The 17,084-nt window shown below is 40.1% G+C and overlaps 1 protein-coding gene across 1 annotated transcript; it reads left to right on the top strand.

The window, feature by feature from the left end:
- The first annotated feature begins 10,129 nt into the window (after positions 1 to 10,129).
- Positions 10,130 to 17,054, top strand: c1galt1a (core 1 synthase, glycoprotein-N-acetylgalactosamine 3-beta-galactosyltransferase 1a). Its single transcript, XM_071543919.1, is given in 5 exon segments — positions 10,130 to 10,231; positions 10,463 to 10,653; positions 12,348 to 12,529; positions 12,531 to 13,010; positions 14,842 to 17,054. Coding segments are annotated over 4 exon segments (996 nt in total). The 5' UTR covers positions 10,130 to 10,231; positions 10,463 to 10,484; the 3' UTR covers positions 15,007 to 17,054.
- The last annotated feature ends 30 nt before the right edge of the window (positions 17,055 to 17,084 follow it).

Below are 17,084 nucleotides of genomic sequence, written 5' to 3'. Positions count from 1 at the left end.
ACCTGGTTGCCTCTGCCAGGAGGTTGAGACTTGGCCGTGGAAGGACCTTTCAACCAGACAACGACCCCAAACATACATCAAAATCATCACAGAAATGGTTGCAGGAACACAGAATCGATGTTTTGCAATAGCCATCTTGTCTCCAGAACCCTAGTGAAAATCTGCAGTCTGAATTGAAGAGGGCAGTCCACAAGCACAAACCTAAGATATCAAGGATCTTGAAATGTTCTGCATGGAGGCACGGTCCCTCCCAAAGTGTTCTCCAACCTCTCAGACATTACAGTAAGAGGCTATTTTACTAAACCATAGAACACTTTATGTTTGAAGAACATATTTTGTTAAAATAAAAGTGTATGACTCTCCCATATGTTTGAGCCCAAAATATGACTCATTGCGTGTTGCATGCGACCGACCAACCGACCGACCAAAACTTAAATCCGATTGGCTCCACGTTTAAGTTGTTATAGTTGTTGTGTTCTAGTGGTTAAAAGTTTTATTTTGGAGTGGAAAATGCAGAAATCGGACATGTAATGACCTGGAAGCGGTATATTTGTTTACAAGTAGAAAACGGTGGTAAGTCGGTCTCGTCTTAGCTCTTGCAACCTCTCGTTCACAGTGATGGACTACCTTTACTGACTGAATTAAGTCTTCAGTGTTGTTTTCTATGCCGTTTGGAATTGAATGGGAGTGAATGAGCCCAAGCGGTATGGCAAAACTGATTTTAAAATATCTTTAATTGTAGCACATGCATGTAAAAACAGTCAACATTAAAGGGATGTAAAATGTCAAAAATTTGCAAAAACTCAAATCACGCTGGAGTTGTCCTTTAACATACTGTATGCTAAAGCGTTAGCAAGCGCACAAGGTAGATTTATGCACCAGAGACACAGAGATGATTTTCATATATTGGCTCCCAAAAAGTTGTGTAGTCTTTAATGTGTTAATTACCAGTAACCTGATCCCAGTGTTTTGCTACAAAAATGAAGCTCTTCTCCCAGTCCGCACATGAAAGCTAAGAAAGGTTTCATCCCCCAGGCAGTTCTAAAAAGATCCTAAGCCAAAGGTGGCACACTAAAGTAACAGTAAACTTTAACGTCCTCTCATTCCAGGGCAGCACATATAGCACAGGTAGTTAAGAGTTTAAAAATGGTTTATTAGAAAATCCACTAGCTCCATGGATCCAAGTGGACTCAAGTCAGAGGCATCCGGGCTGTTTGTGCCCAGTGCGCACTGCGGTGCCTAATTACGGTACGCGCTCTTTACGCCCATAGACTGTTTACGCCGCAATATGGTGGCGTTCACATGTGCATTTGTACTACATAAAAATTACTAGTTATGAATGTACCTTGTTGCGACCTGTGCATTGCTGGATGGCATGGATTGATAGAGATCAGTGCGTGAAAATATAAGTCTGTTAAAAAGTTGATACTAGCTGGACTTTTGACAGAGGCCAGGTAAACAAACTAGCAATCAGGTAAACTGCTTCAAAATGTTTCGAGACTCAGCAACCCACTGCAACTAGCCTAAACCTGGGTGGTTTCAGCAGAATTTGACAGATGCCAAATGTTCCATGATTGGTTTGTACACCAGGCAGTAGGCTAGAAGTCACACACATGGACAGGATCCTTGTTGCAGCCAGTGGACATTCACTTACCAGGAGATCAGTGATTTTACCTAAGTCAATGCATGAATTACATTTTTTGTTTTGATCGTGATTTCCATTCATTGGTTTGAGATGCAAGCTAAAACAGACAGGCAACTCTGAGTTGACTAAATGTCAAACGAAGGCTTAAGCAGGTAGTTTCATCAAGAACAATCTCGGAACCCATCGTCTATCGGTCTGATGACGATTAGACTCTGGGGGCGACGGCCAATATTTTGGGGTTTCCGGTGTAGCCAGCGGACATCTGGGCCAAGACTTCCTCTTCCATGCGCCGGTCATTGTTTACAGTCCGATTAGCAACATGAGACACGAGAATGGAGTTGGAGTTGAGAGATGACGTCTCATATGTAGATATCTGTTTATAGAAATTAGCCAAAATGTCGTCTGGACCTAAAACACCTACAAAAAGTATTGATGTTTGTGTATTGTGTGGAGAAATGTTCGACTCGTCGCGTCTCAAGATGTCCGCTGGTGAGTGTAAAATATGGGTTATATCCTTTGAAGTGTTTGTAGAGTCTACTTTATAAGCTAAAAGATACAAGACAAGAAAACTACAGATGAGGGCCAGAGAACTGAGTAGGTCCTCACCTCCGTCCTGAGGCCCACCCCTTGCAGGATGCTGTGCAGGCAGCCGTGCACCCTCCTCACCTCCGTCCTGAGGCCCCCCCCATGCATGCCCCTCTTCAGTGCCCCAGGATGCTGTACTACCTCTGGCACATGAGGTTGAGGTGGAGATGGCAGTGGTACAGGCCGTGCAGGAAGCAGCAGTCTCATTTAAGGACTTGGTCCAGGTTCCAGTCCAAGAAAGACCAACCACCATCCGGAAAAGATCAAAACCGCCGTCCATGAACATTTCGCCTACCTTCAGGGGAAGGGCAAGGGAAAAGGGCCAAAGCCAAATCCCAAGAAGAAGAAGGAGCCATGCACCATCTGCCACCATGCATATGGGGACAGAGACGATCCCAAAAGCGCAGAAGAGTGGCTGTCCTGTGCGGTCTGGAGCCATTGGTATCACAAAACATGTGCAGAAGATAATGGCGTGATAGATGATGATGGGTCTCTCACAAAAAACACTTTGTTAATCTATTATTTCTTACAAAAATGATAATGAGCGAACCTTTGTGACGCCACAAAGTTACGGAAGTCCAAACAACTTGTTTAGAGGCTCGCTTTTCTAATATGGATTGTGTGGATTTAGTTGGCAACCGTGTGTTTTGATACTTTCACCATGTTTAGATACACCATCCAACTCCTTTATCATCACAGAGGGAAATCCTGTTTTAAACCATATGGGAACTTTAAAATAGGGGGACCTGACTCACTGAATGCCATTGTTGTAATATAGTTTAAACAAACGTCATGAAATAAATGTAGACATTGTGAATTTTGCATCATAATCATTGTTTGATCTGAATTACAAATTTGATTATACAGAGGAAAAACGAGCAATTGGACACAGCTGTCCCAATACTTTTGCATCTAACTGTATGGCTCCAAGTAGTTGCTTGCACCCGTTACGCTGCATCCTGAATGAAGAGCATTAGACTGACAGTCGGAAATAAATATTTAGTTATTTAAAGTCAAAGGTATAATATGTAACATTTCAGCATTAAAATATCTAAAAACGACTAGACCTATGTTATATATTTTAAGTATAGTATATAGTCGTGTACTTACATTATCTCAAATGTTTCCAACAATGTCCAAACCCAGAGAAATCCGTAATTTTATTCAAGGTAACGGTGCGTTTCATTTGGTCGCCTGTCATATCCCCTTTACCCCCTAACTTCCGGAGAAACACAGGAAACACCAGATGATACGTCAGAGAGTGAGGAAGGAAGTCGGCCAACTAGCTAGCTAGCCGACATTTGAACTGGTGTATTAGTGTCCATTGTCTGAACATCAACCTCTGACCCTCTCAACTTGAAAATTGCTTTCTTCAAGCAACATTGTCACCACCTGAATAAAACGGCCGTATTGGCAAATTAAAGCTCTATGTAATAACTTGGCATGTCAGCAGCTACTCTGGTCAGAATTCGCAACTGCGAGCAGACAAATATTTATAGAGGTGACATGAAACAGCCACAATGCAAACTGAATAAACTGGATTGAACTTGTGTAATGATGCAAGGTATTTTTCCCACGGCACAAGACCTGTTATTCAGGTCAGGTTAATCAAGCAGTCAAATGGCAAATATTTTAGTTACAAAGCAAATCAATTTTGCATAACAGGTGTGGCATTTTTGAAGTTTGCTCAAAGCTAACAAAACATTTTGGCTAACAGCTAGACTACTAATGAAACTGCGCCAAAGATGCTCTATACACACACAAGATGACGCATTACAAGCTGTGCCAGTGGTATGAAATGGTATACACTTCCTGTCTCCTAAGTGGGCGTGGTCGCCTTGAGGGAATTTCTTCAAATTTGGCACAAACGTCCAGTTGGACTCAAGGATGAACTGATTAGAATTTGGTGGTCAAAGATCAAGGGCACTGTGACCTCACAAAAGACGTTTTTGGCCATAACTCGAGAATTCATATGCTAATTATGACAAAATTTCACACAAATGTCTAATAGGATAAAATTATTAAGTGATGTCATTTTATATCCAAAAGTTCAAAGGTCAACTTCACTGTGACATCATAACGTTCTGCTTACCACTGTAGCTGAGAAAACGATCTTGGGTCATTCTACAAAAACGGAGGAAAAACTTACTTTTGCAGACACCAAAATCCTTTAAGTTGACCTAATAATCACATTAAATATATATCTTCAATAAATAAAGACTGTCCTTGCAATGATAAAACAAAGTTTATTGGCGGCGGCATACAACCGCGAGGCGGTTATTTCTAGTTTAAATTTACCTCTTAATCAATAATAATTAATAATAGAACTAGGCTGTAATTATTAGGGTGACACAGAAAAACCTCTAGACATCCATACGCCTCTATGGAGTTTGACTGGCACATAGAGATACAGAGCACACACTGTCTGGTTATGCCATTGTTGCCTTCCTGGAAAGATTGGGATGTTAACTTGATGAACTCATGTATCGCACTCAGCTGAAACAATTATTTATTTTTTCAGTGTTCATCATACACTAAGGGTGTTTTCACAGTTCTTTTTAAAGGAACCAAACTCAGTCCTATTTAAGTGAACCAAATAGAAAGCTTCCAAACAAGCCGCCATCTTTTCCATTTTGAAATTCGGGGGCAGATACCAAGGACTTCCCCCATGTGTGACTTCCACACATGGGGGTATTATATAAATGAAAGACCATATTTGCTATAAATCTTGTTCTGTAAATCTTGTATAAATTTTGTTCTCTTTGCTTTATGGTTGTTACATTTTTCAGTGATATTAAAATATGCTTTCAATTCAGTTAAATACATTGAAAGATGGTTTGCTTGTGAGATTGAGATTCAGAGTTGGTTTTGTCCATAAGAAGTCCTGAAGCCCACATCTAACATAATAACATTTCCAAAATAAATGTTCAGTTGTTTCAGGGCAAGAATTACAAAATACACATTTGTCATCAGAGGCAACTTTAATCCTTTTTTATGTTTTTACAGGATGAATTCTGTGAATAACTTTCACTTTGTTTAATATACAATATTGTGTAGGGGGTGTAGCCTGTACTGTATATTGTATTTGTGGGTCTGTAGTCATGGAGGAGAAACCTATGGCACGCCCTTTGGAAACACACCTTGAGTTCCTATGGTTACGGGTATGCTCTGTCTCTCAGTCGCTCTGGGACATTTGCATGCTTCAAACAGTTCCACGGAGACCAATAGCGGGCAGAGAGAGAGAGAGAGAGAGAGAGGTGGAGGAAGGGAACAGCGCTACAACAAGGTATGGCAAGGTATGGGAGTCCACATTCAAATGGGTAAAAACCCTGAGAAGGTGGTGTTGGGCAGCTGGTGTGTGTGTCTGTGTGTGTGTGTGTGTGTGTGTGTGTGTGTGTGAGAGAGAGAGAGAGAGAGAGAGAGAGAGAATTGAGTGAGTGTATTGTGAATGTATTGAATTACTTTTACATGCTATTGTTGGTATGTATAGACTCTCTAGAATTGTTTGTTTATTATTAGGGCTGTCAACATTAACGCGTTAACGCTCGCAATTAATCTGGAAACCTTAACACATTCATTTTTTTTTAACGCAAATTAATCATATTACCAAGTTTGCCCCCCAACTTCCTCCCGTAATTCCAGCGCGGATGCTGAACGGCAAATTTCGTTTTAAAAAGCTTCCATATGGAAGTTTAGATAAAACCAAAGTTGTGTTTTACTTTTTTACTCGGCAAATTAAGAGATTCTAATTCTAATTCAGAAATCATCAAAACTAAGATGAGATGTTATAATAAAGTAAAAAATAAATTTGATTGTGATTCCTCTAACCAGTTTCATGCATTTCTTTATTCCAACACCACATGTTTTTGTTTTATCTCCCCCAAGTAAATACTAGCATTTTAAACTTGTGATTAATCATGATTAATCACAGCCTATTATTGTGATTAACTCGATTACATTTTTTAATCGATTGACAGCACTATTTATTATCCAGTATTTGTTTGACTTTATCCTTTTCAAATGCTTTAGCAACATAGATCCTTTCTGTCATGCCAATAAAGCAGATTTGAATTGAATTTGAATGAGAGAAAGAGAGAGAGAGAGAGAGGAGAATGTAGAGGTAGGAAGAAAATGAGGAGGAAAAAAATGAATAAGGTTATATGTTTTATTCCCAATATAGCACAACATTTGATTTATGATTGTAGCCTATATTAAAACCTCTTCTCTTGCCATTCCAGCAGTGATCAAATGGCCTGCTATTGAATAGTTGTTAGTTAGTTTAGTTTATTGTCCCCGGGGGGAAATTCTTTTCCACAAAACTGTACATCACAAGGAGAACCAACAATACACTTTACACACATCATCACACAACAATAGCAGACAGTAACTGTGCATCACAAGGAGAACCGACAATACACCTTCCATACATCATCACACAACAATACCAGACAGCAACAATACGTAAAGTATAACACAGCAGCAGATAATAGTGGCGGGCAACATAAAAAGACAAGACTCATAGTTCCCTTAGCGAGTCACCCTGTTTAGGGCTGCTATGGCTGCGGGTATCAGGCTTTTGCTAAAGCGAGCCCTTCTGCACCTCAGGGTCCTGTACCTGCACCCAGAGGGCAGTACAGTGAAGTGGCGATTGAGTGGGTGTGTGATGTCCTGTGCTGTTGTATTTGCTATGCGTGTGATGGCCTTACAGTTGAGCTCTGAGAGGTTGGGAGTGGGGAGACCTATTATCTTGGCAGCAGTGTTGATTATGCGTGTACGTTTAACCCGGTTTGTGACAGAGAACACGTTAAAGAAACAGGTAGAGTTGATGTAGCTTCCGGATCAACCGATGTCTTTGGATGGTATTAAAAGCAGAGCTGAAATCCACGAAGAGGATCCTGGCGAAGGTGCCTGGGGAATCCAGGTGCTGGAGGGGGAGGTGCAGCAGGCAGGCCACAGCATTCTCTGTGCCCCTCCTGGCCCTGTAGGTAAATTGGAGGGGGTCCAGTTGTTGGTTGAGAATTGGCAAGATGGTGTGTAGCAGCAGATTCTCCAGGCGCTTCATTATTATGGATGTGAGGGCAATGGGGCGGTAATGGTTGGGATTTTTTGGGCACTGGAATTATCGTTGCGGTTTTCCAGAGGGTGGGTATTGTAGCAGACCGGTAGGATTCGCAGAAGAGTGAGTGAAGAATTGGTGAGAGTTCCATGGCGCAGGTCTTCAGCACCCTTGCCGGGATGCTGTTGGGCCCCGGGGCCTTGCCTGGCTTACACCGGCTAAGCTGGCGCCTTACGTCCTCCACTGAGAAAGGGGCCGGCTCGTTGGGGTCCAGTGGAGGGAGGGCTCTCAGCTCTTTGACGCATTCGTCTGTGAAGTCCTGAGTGTCGAAACGGGTGAAGACTGAGTTCAGCTGAGTGGCGAGAAGTTCTGTGTCAGGTGATGTAGATGGACTGTGTTTGGGTTCACATCCAGTCAGGGTTTTCACCATCTGGAAAGCTTGTGTTGGTGCAGTTTGCTGTCCTGAGACCAGCCCAGTCTTTGAGCCTGAAAGCTTTATGCTTCTCTTTCAGGCTCTGTTTTATTTGGGGAGTAATCCTGGGTTTGGAGTTGGGATATATATAGATGTTTTCTGGTGGGAATGTCCACATACTGTTGGAATGATGGCAGAACGTTGTCCAGTCTGCAACTTATTAATAATTAGTTAGTAGTTATAATCCCCCAGGATAAACACCGGAGCTCTGAATCTAATTCAGTGAAGAAATGTCCACCTTACCCACAAACCAACATATAGGTTACAGAAGCTCCACCTAATGGTGAGCTGAAGCTGCAGTGGTAACAGATGTTTAAGTTCTTTGTTGAAAGAAAGAAGGATTAATCTCTTGTTGAAGAGAACACTACCATAATGAAACAAGCACAGATCCAGACCCATGGTGTGTATGTTCAATTCAATTCAATGCACTGAAGCATTAGGCTACAACACAGTTATCGGTTAAATAATTCCTCGTCACTTAGATACCACAGGTAATAACGTTGCCTCACGTTAAAGTATATACGGCAACGGAAGTGGAGGTATGTAAATTAACGGCAGAGAGTGGGGCTCAGTGTGGGAGCAATGCTCGGCTAGCGCAATACATTAATCCATGTTTATCGGTTAAATTACATGTACCACCAACGTCATACACCACAGGTGTGTAACGTGACCTACCGTCAAGGTTTGCAGGACAGCAGAAGATGTCTGTAAATTGACGGCGAAGAGTGTGGCTCTGTGTGTGAGATCCAATATAGCATTATCAGTGTATGGGACTCAATGTAGGCGAGAGGCCATCTCACAAAGTGACATCTCACTAAGCGTTACCTGACTGACTGACTGACTGACTGCCTGAGTGGCTGTAAAAATGTTACAAAAGCACGCACATCCAAACGCGATGAATACTAGGTGCTGGACAGTACGTAGCCTACAGGTGAAAAACGGAAAAATAGAGTCCGCACACTAGATAATGCTCCCATGAACATTTATTGGTATACCACCATGTGACGTTTCGGGCGCAAGCCCTTCTTCAGACATGAAACAAATGGAGAGACACACCTTACAAATACCTGTCTCCAGGGGTCACCTGACAGGTCATGCGATTACAAAATGGTGAACCAAAAAGAAAAAGAAATACATAAAATGGTGAGCCCTGTAATTACAAAGAATATGCACAATGAACCCTGTAACTATAATAAATATGTACAATATATTCTAAACCACCTACATATGCCATAACAGAATCATCAGGTAAATAAACATCATACTTTATAGCATATAGAGAGGAGAAAAATATGCTCAGCAAATAGTAAAACATATAATGCATAGTAAAAGTGCACAATATAGTCCTCAGAAAATACACCATATATACACATATGTGCACACAAAAATTGTACAAAGCTCCATAGTACACTTCAAAAAGATACACTTATCTGTCAGGTCAGTGCCTAGAGCTTAATCAGAACAACTTGAATATCACATGACTAACAAGAAGAAAACAGAAGAAGGAAAATCTAACCTAACTAATTTAGAGGCACCTCTGGTAATCTAAAAAGGTGCTAATATTAAATGGCAATGAAACAATACCACAGCAATGGAGAGACAGAGCAGAAAAAGTAGTATATAACCCACAAGCTGAGGATATAACTATGATAACTATGATGTGATCAGGAGAGAATAACAAGTATACTGGTACAGTGTACAGTTACTGTTGGCTTTTGGCAATATATTGTTTCATATTGTATCATTTTTTTTTACCTCGATTTCAGCTCAGTAATTTAATATTTCTGAACTACTCATATTTACTTTGAAATACCTTTTCCTTGAAATGAAGCTGTAAAATCTTTGTTTTGCTTTAACCATAACAATAAATGAAATAAAAAGTAGTATATATAACAACATCAGCACAACTAATGGAAAACCATAGAGATACAGTATAACACTGTATAATAGTACTTGTAGATATAACACTGTTATATCTCTATGTGGAAAACAGTATTGCATTATTCACCCCATGCTCCCACTTGGCAAGCTTAACTAGCACTCTGCTAGTTTTCACTTGTCATTTACATTTGTACACTTTGTACTTACATGCTGCTGTTACACCCTTTCAAATACATTGTGTATCAGAGATTTTCAGTAACCTTTAAAGGAGTATTATTTTGCACTTGAGATATTTTCCCATAGAGAAATACAGAGGTTAATAGACTTGAAAGAGGCTGAAGTAAAATGATATGATAGAGATTTTACTGGGCTGAGGTGAAAACAGACAACTTGCTCAACTTGTTCCTCAGCTTTCTCCAGCAGAGGGGAGTAACCCATTTCAAAGGGTGCTTATCATAGTTGTCTGAGCCTTATATGCCACATGCAGAATGACCAACCTTAATTTACTGTTCCATGGCTGCGCACTCCACCATCGTCCTCTGAAGGAAAAAAGGAAAAAAACAACTTTCTTTTGAAGCACATTTGCGAGAAGGTAAGGTGACTTCTAATGAAAATCACACATAAATGTAATCTGTACTGATTAATTCATTGATCAAACAATGGTCGTAATTATAACATAATGGCTTAACATGCCACACTTTATCACACTGTAGCACACGGTTTAGGGTGCTTTGATTTATCCATTCTGAGTGTACAGTACATAACCCCTTTTCAAGATAGTTACATAACTTTTTGCTTGTCAAATTCTCTCTGTGTCTTATAGGGTCAGGTGTGAATCAAGGAGAATGAGGCACATTATACCTAATTTGATCTTTACCATCGGACTGCTGATGGGATTTCTTTCCTTTCGATTTGTCTTTGACTCTGGCTTGACGCCAGAGCAGGTTATGTTCTTTCGGAGAGATGCCGGCGTGGGGCAAGTTAAAAGACCAGTTCAGCCGCATGCCTACACAGGTAGACTCTGATTACCTTGTCGTTTTGTGTCACATACTGTATGTTTGTGACTCTGTACTTATGAATGAATCACAACAGAACCAGCAATCAGAGAAGAAATAACAATAATAATGTTAGTAATGTTAATAATAATGTCAATACTACTACTACTACTAATAATATTAGTAAGAATTGAGTGTATGCACCAGAACCACCTGGATGACGCAGATTGGTTCCTGAAAGCTGATAGTAGTAATAATCATGTTAATCATGTTAACAATAACAACAGTATTTTTATTCAATACTGAATTTAGAAAGTGCTTTACCAATGTAATAAAAGCAAATATCATACTAATAAAATTATTTCAAAAAGAGTAAAAACAAAATGATACCACAAGATAAAAGATAGAATAGGGGATGAAAATAATATACTGGGAAAAAATTATAGGATAAAAGATATCAAATAAAACCAAGTCTAATGAAAAAATTGTATTACTGCAAGTGATTTAGAAGATATAATGATTCTGCTAGTCTAAGCTTCTCAGGCAGGTTGTTTCAGAGCCAAAAGCCTGGTCACCTGACAAAGGTGTTGCATTGTTAATAATTGTCTAAAATTCCCAGGTACTGTGCATACAGAACTTTTTTTTTTTTATGATTTACATTTTATTGAATTTTCAAGTTTTATAACTTGTACATACAGATAAGGATAAGGATGTTTTATTGTCATTCCAAAACATGTTGTACATGAAAGGGAACAAAATGAGGTACTCAGGTCCCTGTTAAATATAGATATAAAGTGAGCAAAGGTTGAGGATAGGAATAAGACTGTAAAAATCTGAAAAACAAACAAGATGCCAAGTGGGCCCAAACTGTAAATTGCAACATGCCCTGATATGAAACAATAGTAATAATAGCAGCAAATTGTTCAGTGAGAAGCAACAATTGTTCAGTATGATTTGCAGGATTTTCAGTCTTAAAGTGCAGAATTTCTCAGTCTCAAATTGCAGCAATGCCCTGATATGGCGTAATAGTAATAATAGCAGCAATTATTCAGATCAGTGTGATGCAGATAGACAAATAATGAGGGATATAATAATATATATATATGTTAAAGCAAAAAAAACATAACTAAAATAAACTAAATTCTCTCTCCTTCACATCTGGCATCTACGGAGCCCCTAAGGGGACATGGGCAAAAAAAAAAAAATCTTTAAGTTTCTGGTGCGCACGGAAAACTATCTGGTGCACACCAGAAACTATCCCATGGGCACAAGAAAGTTTATCGTGCTCACGAGAAAGTATTGCATGCGCACGGGATAGTTTTCCGTGTGCACCAAAAACATAAAGATTTTTTTTTTTTGCCCATGTCCCCTTAGGGGCTCCGTAGGCATCAATACAGTAATGTTGCATTTTTCATGTCATAAAGTTCAGTATAGTGTACATGGAAAAAGCAATGTATTCTCACACCTTGTGGCTTAATACTAATCTAGTGTCAAAATTTGCAAATACGATGCCGTTCATCCACAATCATTTTTTACTATAGATATAGATGTTTGCCCCATTTTAATATAGTCAATAAGACACCCTTAGTCAATAAGACACCTGTTTGTATGTGGTTACTCTAGCAGGTGCAGGTTCTGAGGACCAATCTTTAAAGGAAGGACGTCTTTGCATGCAACACATTTCTGATATTTTGTCTTAATAAATAACTCCAGGTGAGAGCAGGAAGGCAGCCAATGTCTCCCAGACGACGCGGATCTTGTGTTGGATCATGACGGGACCCAAGAACTTGGACTCCCGAACCAAACACATCAGGGAAACATGGGCCAAGCGCTGCAACAAAGTACTGTACATGAGCTCTAATAAGACCGATTTCCCTACTGTGGGGCTGGACGTGAAAAGAGGGGAGGGAGAACCTCTACTGGAAGACCATCAGAGCCTTTCAGTATATCCACAAGAACCACCTGGACGAAGCGGACTGGTTCCTGAAAGCTGATGACGACACGTTCGTCGTCATTGAGAATCTACGTCACACCTTGTCGAAATATGATCCGGAGAAACCTTTGTACCTGGGGAGAAGGTTTACCCCTTTTATCCAGCAAGGCTACATGAGTGGGGGTGCAGGGTATGTCCTCAGTAAAGAAGCACTGAGAAGATTCGTAGGGGGATTCAAAAGTGGGGAATGTGACCACTACTCGACCATTGAGGACATAGCTTTGGGGAAATGTATGGAAGCCATGAAGGTGCCTCCAACAGACTCCAGAGACTTGAAAGGGAGACAAACCTTTCATCCCTACCCCCCAGACTATTACCTGGTCAGGCAGCCCCCACGACCACGACCCTGGTATCTGCTTTACGACCACTACACCCCAGTAGAGGTAAGCAACATAATACAGTGCAATACCTACAATATCCCACTTTGAATCTGTATTCAGCCTGGCCTCATGAAATTTTGTGAAATGAGCACAATGGCTTAAAAGGTGAGAGAAATACGTTCCCCCACCAGGAAAGGATTACATGAGGGAGACAAACAGAAACAGGACGTAGTCTGACATTGAAATGCAGTGGAAAGTAAGGGTGTGGAGGTCGAGGGGGGGGGGCGGGATTATACATTTACCCTTAACTCCAGGGTTCAATTCCCAACGCATAAGGGCTTTTAACAGTTGGCTCAGGGTTAGCTTAACTCCTTTTCACATACAAACATTTAACCCATGGCTAACTCTTAGCTAATGATTCACACAGCATTTTTATTTGCCCAGGGCTCACATGTCTGAATATAACTGTAGTAATAAAAACACTTGTGCCAGGAATACCACGTAACGTTGCTTAGCAACGTTGTGAAGGAGAAGTTATTTGATTGGACAACACACAAGTGAAACAAAGTGTTCTAACCCTTTTCACACAGCCAACGGATAACCCTGGTTTTCAACGATTTTCTGGGGATAACCCTGCTCCAGAGTAGTTGCCTGTCAAAGATGCTCTATACTTTCTGAACCGTCTCTGGATTTTGTCATGGCTACGCATCAGTGTCGACTTAAAATGATGTTAGATTCAGGCGGATACGTCGGTCTCTAGTGATTGGTTAGGGAAAATCAAATCCCCCTCCCCCACGGAAATCGGTTAGAGTGGAGGCAATGTCAGACTGAAGATGGAAATGGAGTGTAACAAGTTGACAATTCTGTCTGATATCAGGCAACCAGAGTAGGGCCAGCTAGCCCTGGGCTAAAGTCAGGGTTATCTCACTTTGGAATTTGCTTGTATGAAACGTTTCTTAGCCCAGGGCTAAGTGCTTCCTTAGCCCAGGGCTAAGTGCTGTGTGAAAAACCCTATAGAAGTTCTACTGGGAGTGAAGTTTCCATTTTCAGCAAAAGTTTTTCTTATGTAACCACGACCAAAACCATACCCTAATCTTAACCTAATCTTAATCTTAACTGAATCGCATATGCTATATTCACGTTTGTCACCTGAAAAGGTTTGGTTTAGGCAACTAAACCAAACCTTGGTTTTGGTTTAGGCAACTAAACCAAACCTTTTCAGGTGACAAACGTGAAAATAGCATATGCGATTCGTGCTATTGTCACATAATCCCTTTGTGATGGAGGAACGTATTCTTCACATCGTGTCCACAACACATGATCAGCGTTTCAGTCTGTTAATATTTCACAAAATTTTGTGAGACTGTGTTGCAGTATCTGTACTGTACAAAAAGATTCATTAAATTTGGTGAGATGATCATACTGAGGTGTATTTGTGTACCATATCTGCATTAGATATAGTATATGCTAGAAGCTGTACCCAGCAAGCATATGACGGACGGCGGCATGCGGGAGGTAGCCGAGTACATCAACCCAATGAGCACAAAATTTTCACAACATGATATTATGGGACTGTGAAAATTTGTATTTAGCCAGCTTTGTAAACTTTTGAACTGCTATCAGAAAGATATTTACGTCCTGATTTCACAAAATGATGGTGAATGAAGGTAGCAGCTATGGACGTCTACGGACGTTTTAACAACTTTCATATTGGCGCTTAATTTACACGGGTTTTCAGCGTTGGCACAGGCTGTCCAGTCAACATTTATGCAAAGTCAAAATGGGTATTTATACTGACTTTCTGGTGATACAGAAGATAAATTGTAATTTATTTTGCACTGTACATATGCAATGCTCTTTTTTGTTGTATTGATTATTTTATTTCTCTTCCTAGGGTCCAGAATGCTGTTCTGATTTTGTAGTGTCATTTCACTACATTTATGCTGTTCAGATGTACACTTTGGAATACTTGACTTATCATCTGCGGCCATACGGGTACAAATACAGATTTAATCCTGATAACCACACTGAAATTAAGACCACACCTGAGTCCAATTAACATGTCAGTATCTGTACGACGGGAGGAGGGCAGGCCCCCCCCTCGAATATACAAGGAAGTGGGCCAATTACTCACGGTATCTGCAGGTTTCAGAAATCCAATTTTTAGACTTTTTTAATGATGCCTGGAATTTAATGTAGACCAATTTAACACAACTAAAATAAAGAAACAAAGCTGGCAAAACCAGCCTAGCATAGCTAATGAAGGTTGTGAAACTATAAATGGGCAGAATAAGGAAAAGGCCAACAGGAAATGAATTGTTAAGGGACATGAAGCCCAACTGTGTTTAGTAAAGCAGATAGGATGCATTTTGTACCACTATCTCTGCCTGGATTAATTAATGTGTTACATCCTTAATAATTAAGACATGCAGTGCAAAGAAACCTGTCATTACATGGTGAAATACCTCTAATAACTGTATTTAAGAGATTTTAAAACTTGTACCCTTATTATACCCTTATTATCCCTATTAAATATCCATGCCAATGACTGATTCAAGTGGGAAAAAATTTACAAATATGCCTGTTTTGGGGGGAGAGGGGGCCCATTTTGCTAAGCTGTCAGATCTTTGTGTATATCTTGATTTTATAAGAGAGACTTTGAACTGTAATTATTGCTACATTTACCAAAGATCAGTTATGTCCTCAGCAAAGAAGGGGGCTTTTATTGTTCTGTGTCTTTTCCCTCTTTAGAAATCATTTGTGTGTGTTCATGGGAGCAATAAGATAAAAAATGTTCAAATTAAAACATAAACCCAGTGGCACTTTATTAGGTACGCCTAGCTAGTACCGGGTAGGACCCCCTTTTGATATCAAGTGCAGGACATCCCTGTCTCACAGGGATCTTGGTCCACACTGACTTGAAGTTTCCCCAGCATCCCAAAGATCTGCACCGGGTTGAGATCTAGGGACTGTGCAGGCCATTGGAGTGAAGTTACTGTCCTGCTCTTAGAAGCACTTTGAGACAATGGATGCTTCATGATGTGGCACATTATCCTACTGGAAGCTAGACCGTATCCATGAAGGGATGCACATGGTCTGAGGTTTTTTTTTAGGGTGAGCGTATCTATGTTCCCAGGGTCCTATGTTCCCCAGTTCAATATTCTGTTAACACACATTAACCCTCCTATTGTGTTCGGGTCAAATTTGACCCATTTCAAGTTAAAATATTTCATAAATATTATCCAGTTTTTTTTTTATTGGAACAAGGCTTCAAAACAGCTATGTAAACACAACAAAACCAATGGTTATCATTTTATTTGATTTTGAAGGTCTCTAACCCTAACCCTAACCCCTAACCCTAACCCTAGAACTGGGGAACATAGGACCCTTTGTCATGTTCCCATTATGTGCCATATAAATCTGGGGAACATAGGACCCTGGGAACATAGGAATGACTCCTTTTTGGGATACACTGTGGCATTCAAATGATGTTATTATTTACATATTTGTGGTCTGCCTGTTTGCTTGAACCAGTCTTGCCTTTCTCCTCTGACCTCTTGAATCATGTGTTTTGGCCGACTGGATGTGTTTTGTATCTGTCTCTGTTTTTCTGAGATGCTGGAAACGCACATCAGGCACTGATGATCATGCCACATTCAACGTCACTAAATCAGGATCTTGCCTATTCTAATTCTATTTGGTCAAACAGTAAATTAGGCTCTCGAACTTGTGTGCATGCTTTATACTTATGCTTTACTTATATGTGTGAGCTGTTTGCGTAAAGGGAGAGGTGTACCTAACAAAGTGGATATAGAGCATATGTTCCTATCTGCTCCACAGAAAGCAGCTATTGTACTATTATCTTGCTATTCCACTATCTTGCTATTCACTGAAAACACACTGATTGCACTTTTGTATTGCAAAATTGTATTGCATTTGGTACATGATTGTTTATTGTACTTTGTGAATAGGCTTTATTGAAATGGGCAATTTCTAGGCATCTCTACATATTTTATTTATTGAAATAAGTTTACTTTGTTGATAAACAGTATGTCTGAGTTTACAATTCCTTCTAGTGCTTTTACAGTGTTAAACAATTAAACAATATATTTTACAGTCAAGTGTTTGTTTCTTCTT

This window comes from Centroberyx affinis, unplaced genomic scaffold, assembly GCF_046629955.1.
Source record: "Centroberyx affinis isolate AG114_WGS23_722 - 3 ecotype Tasmania unplaced genomic scaffold, CSIRO-AGI_Caff_v1 ptg000241l_1, whole genome shotgun sequence".
Classification (NCBI taxonomy): Eukaryota; Metazoa; Chordata; class Actinopteri; order Beryciformes; family Berycidae; genus Centroberyx; species Centroberyx affinis.
Note: the sequence above shows the minus strand (reverse complement) of the source record. Positions and strands in the feature narration are given on the sequence as shown.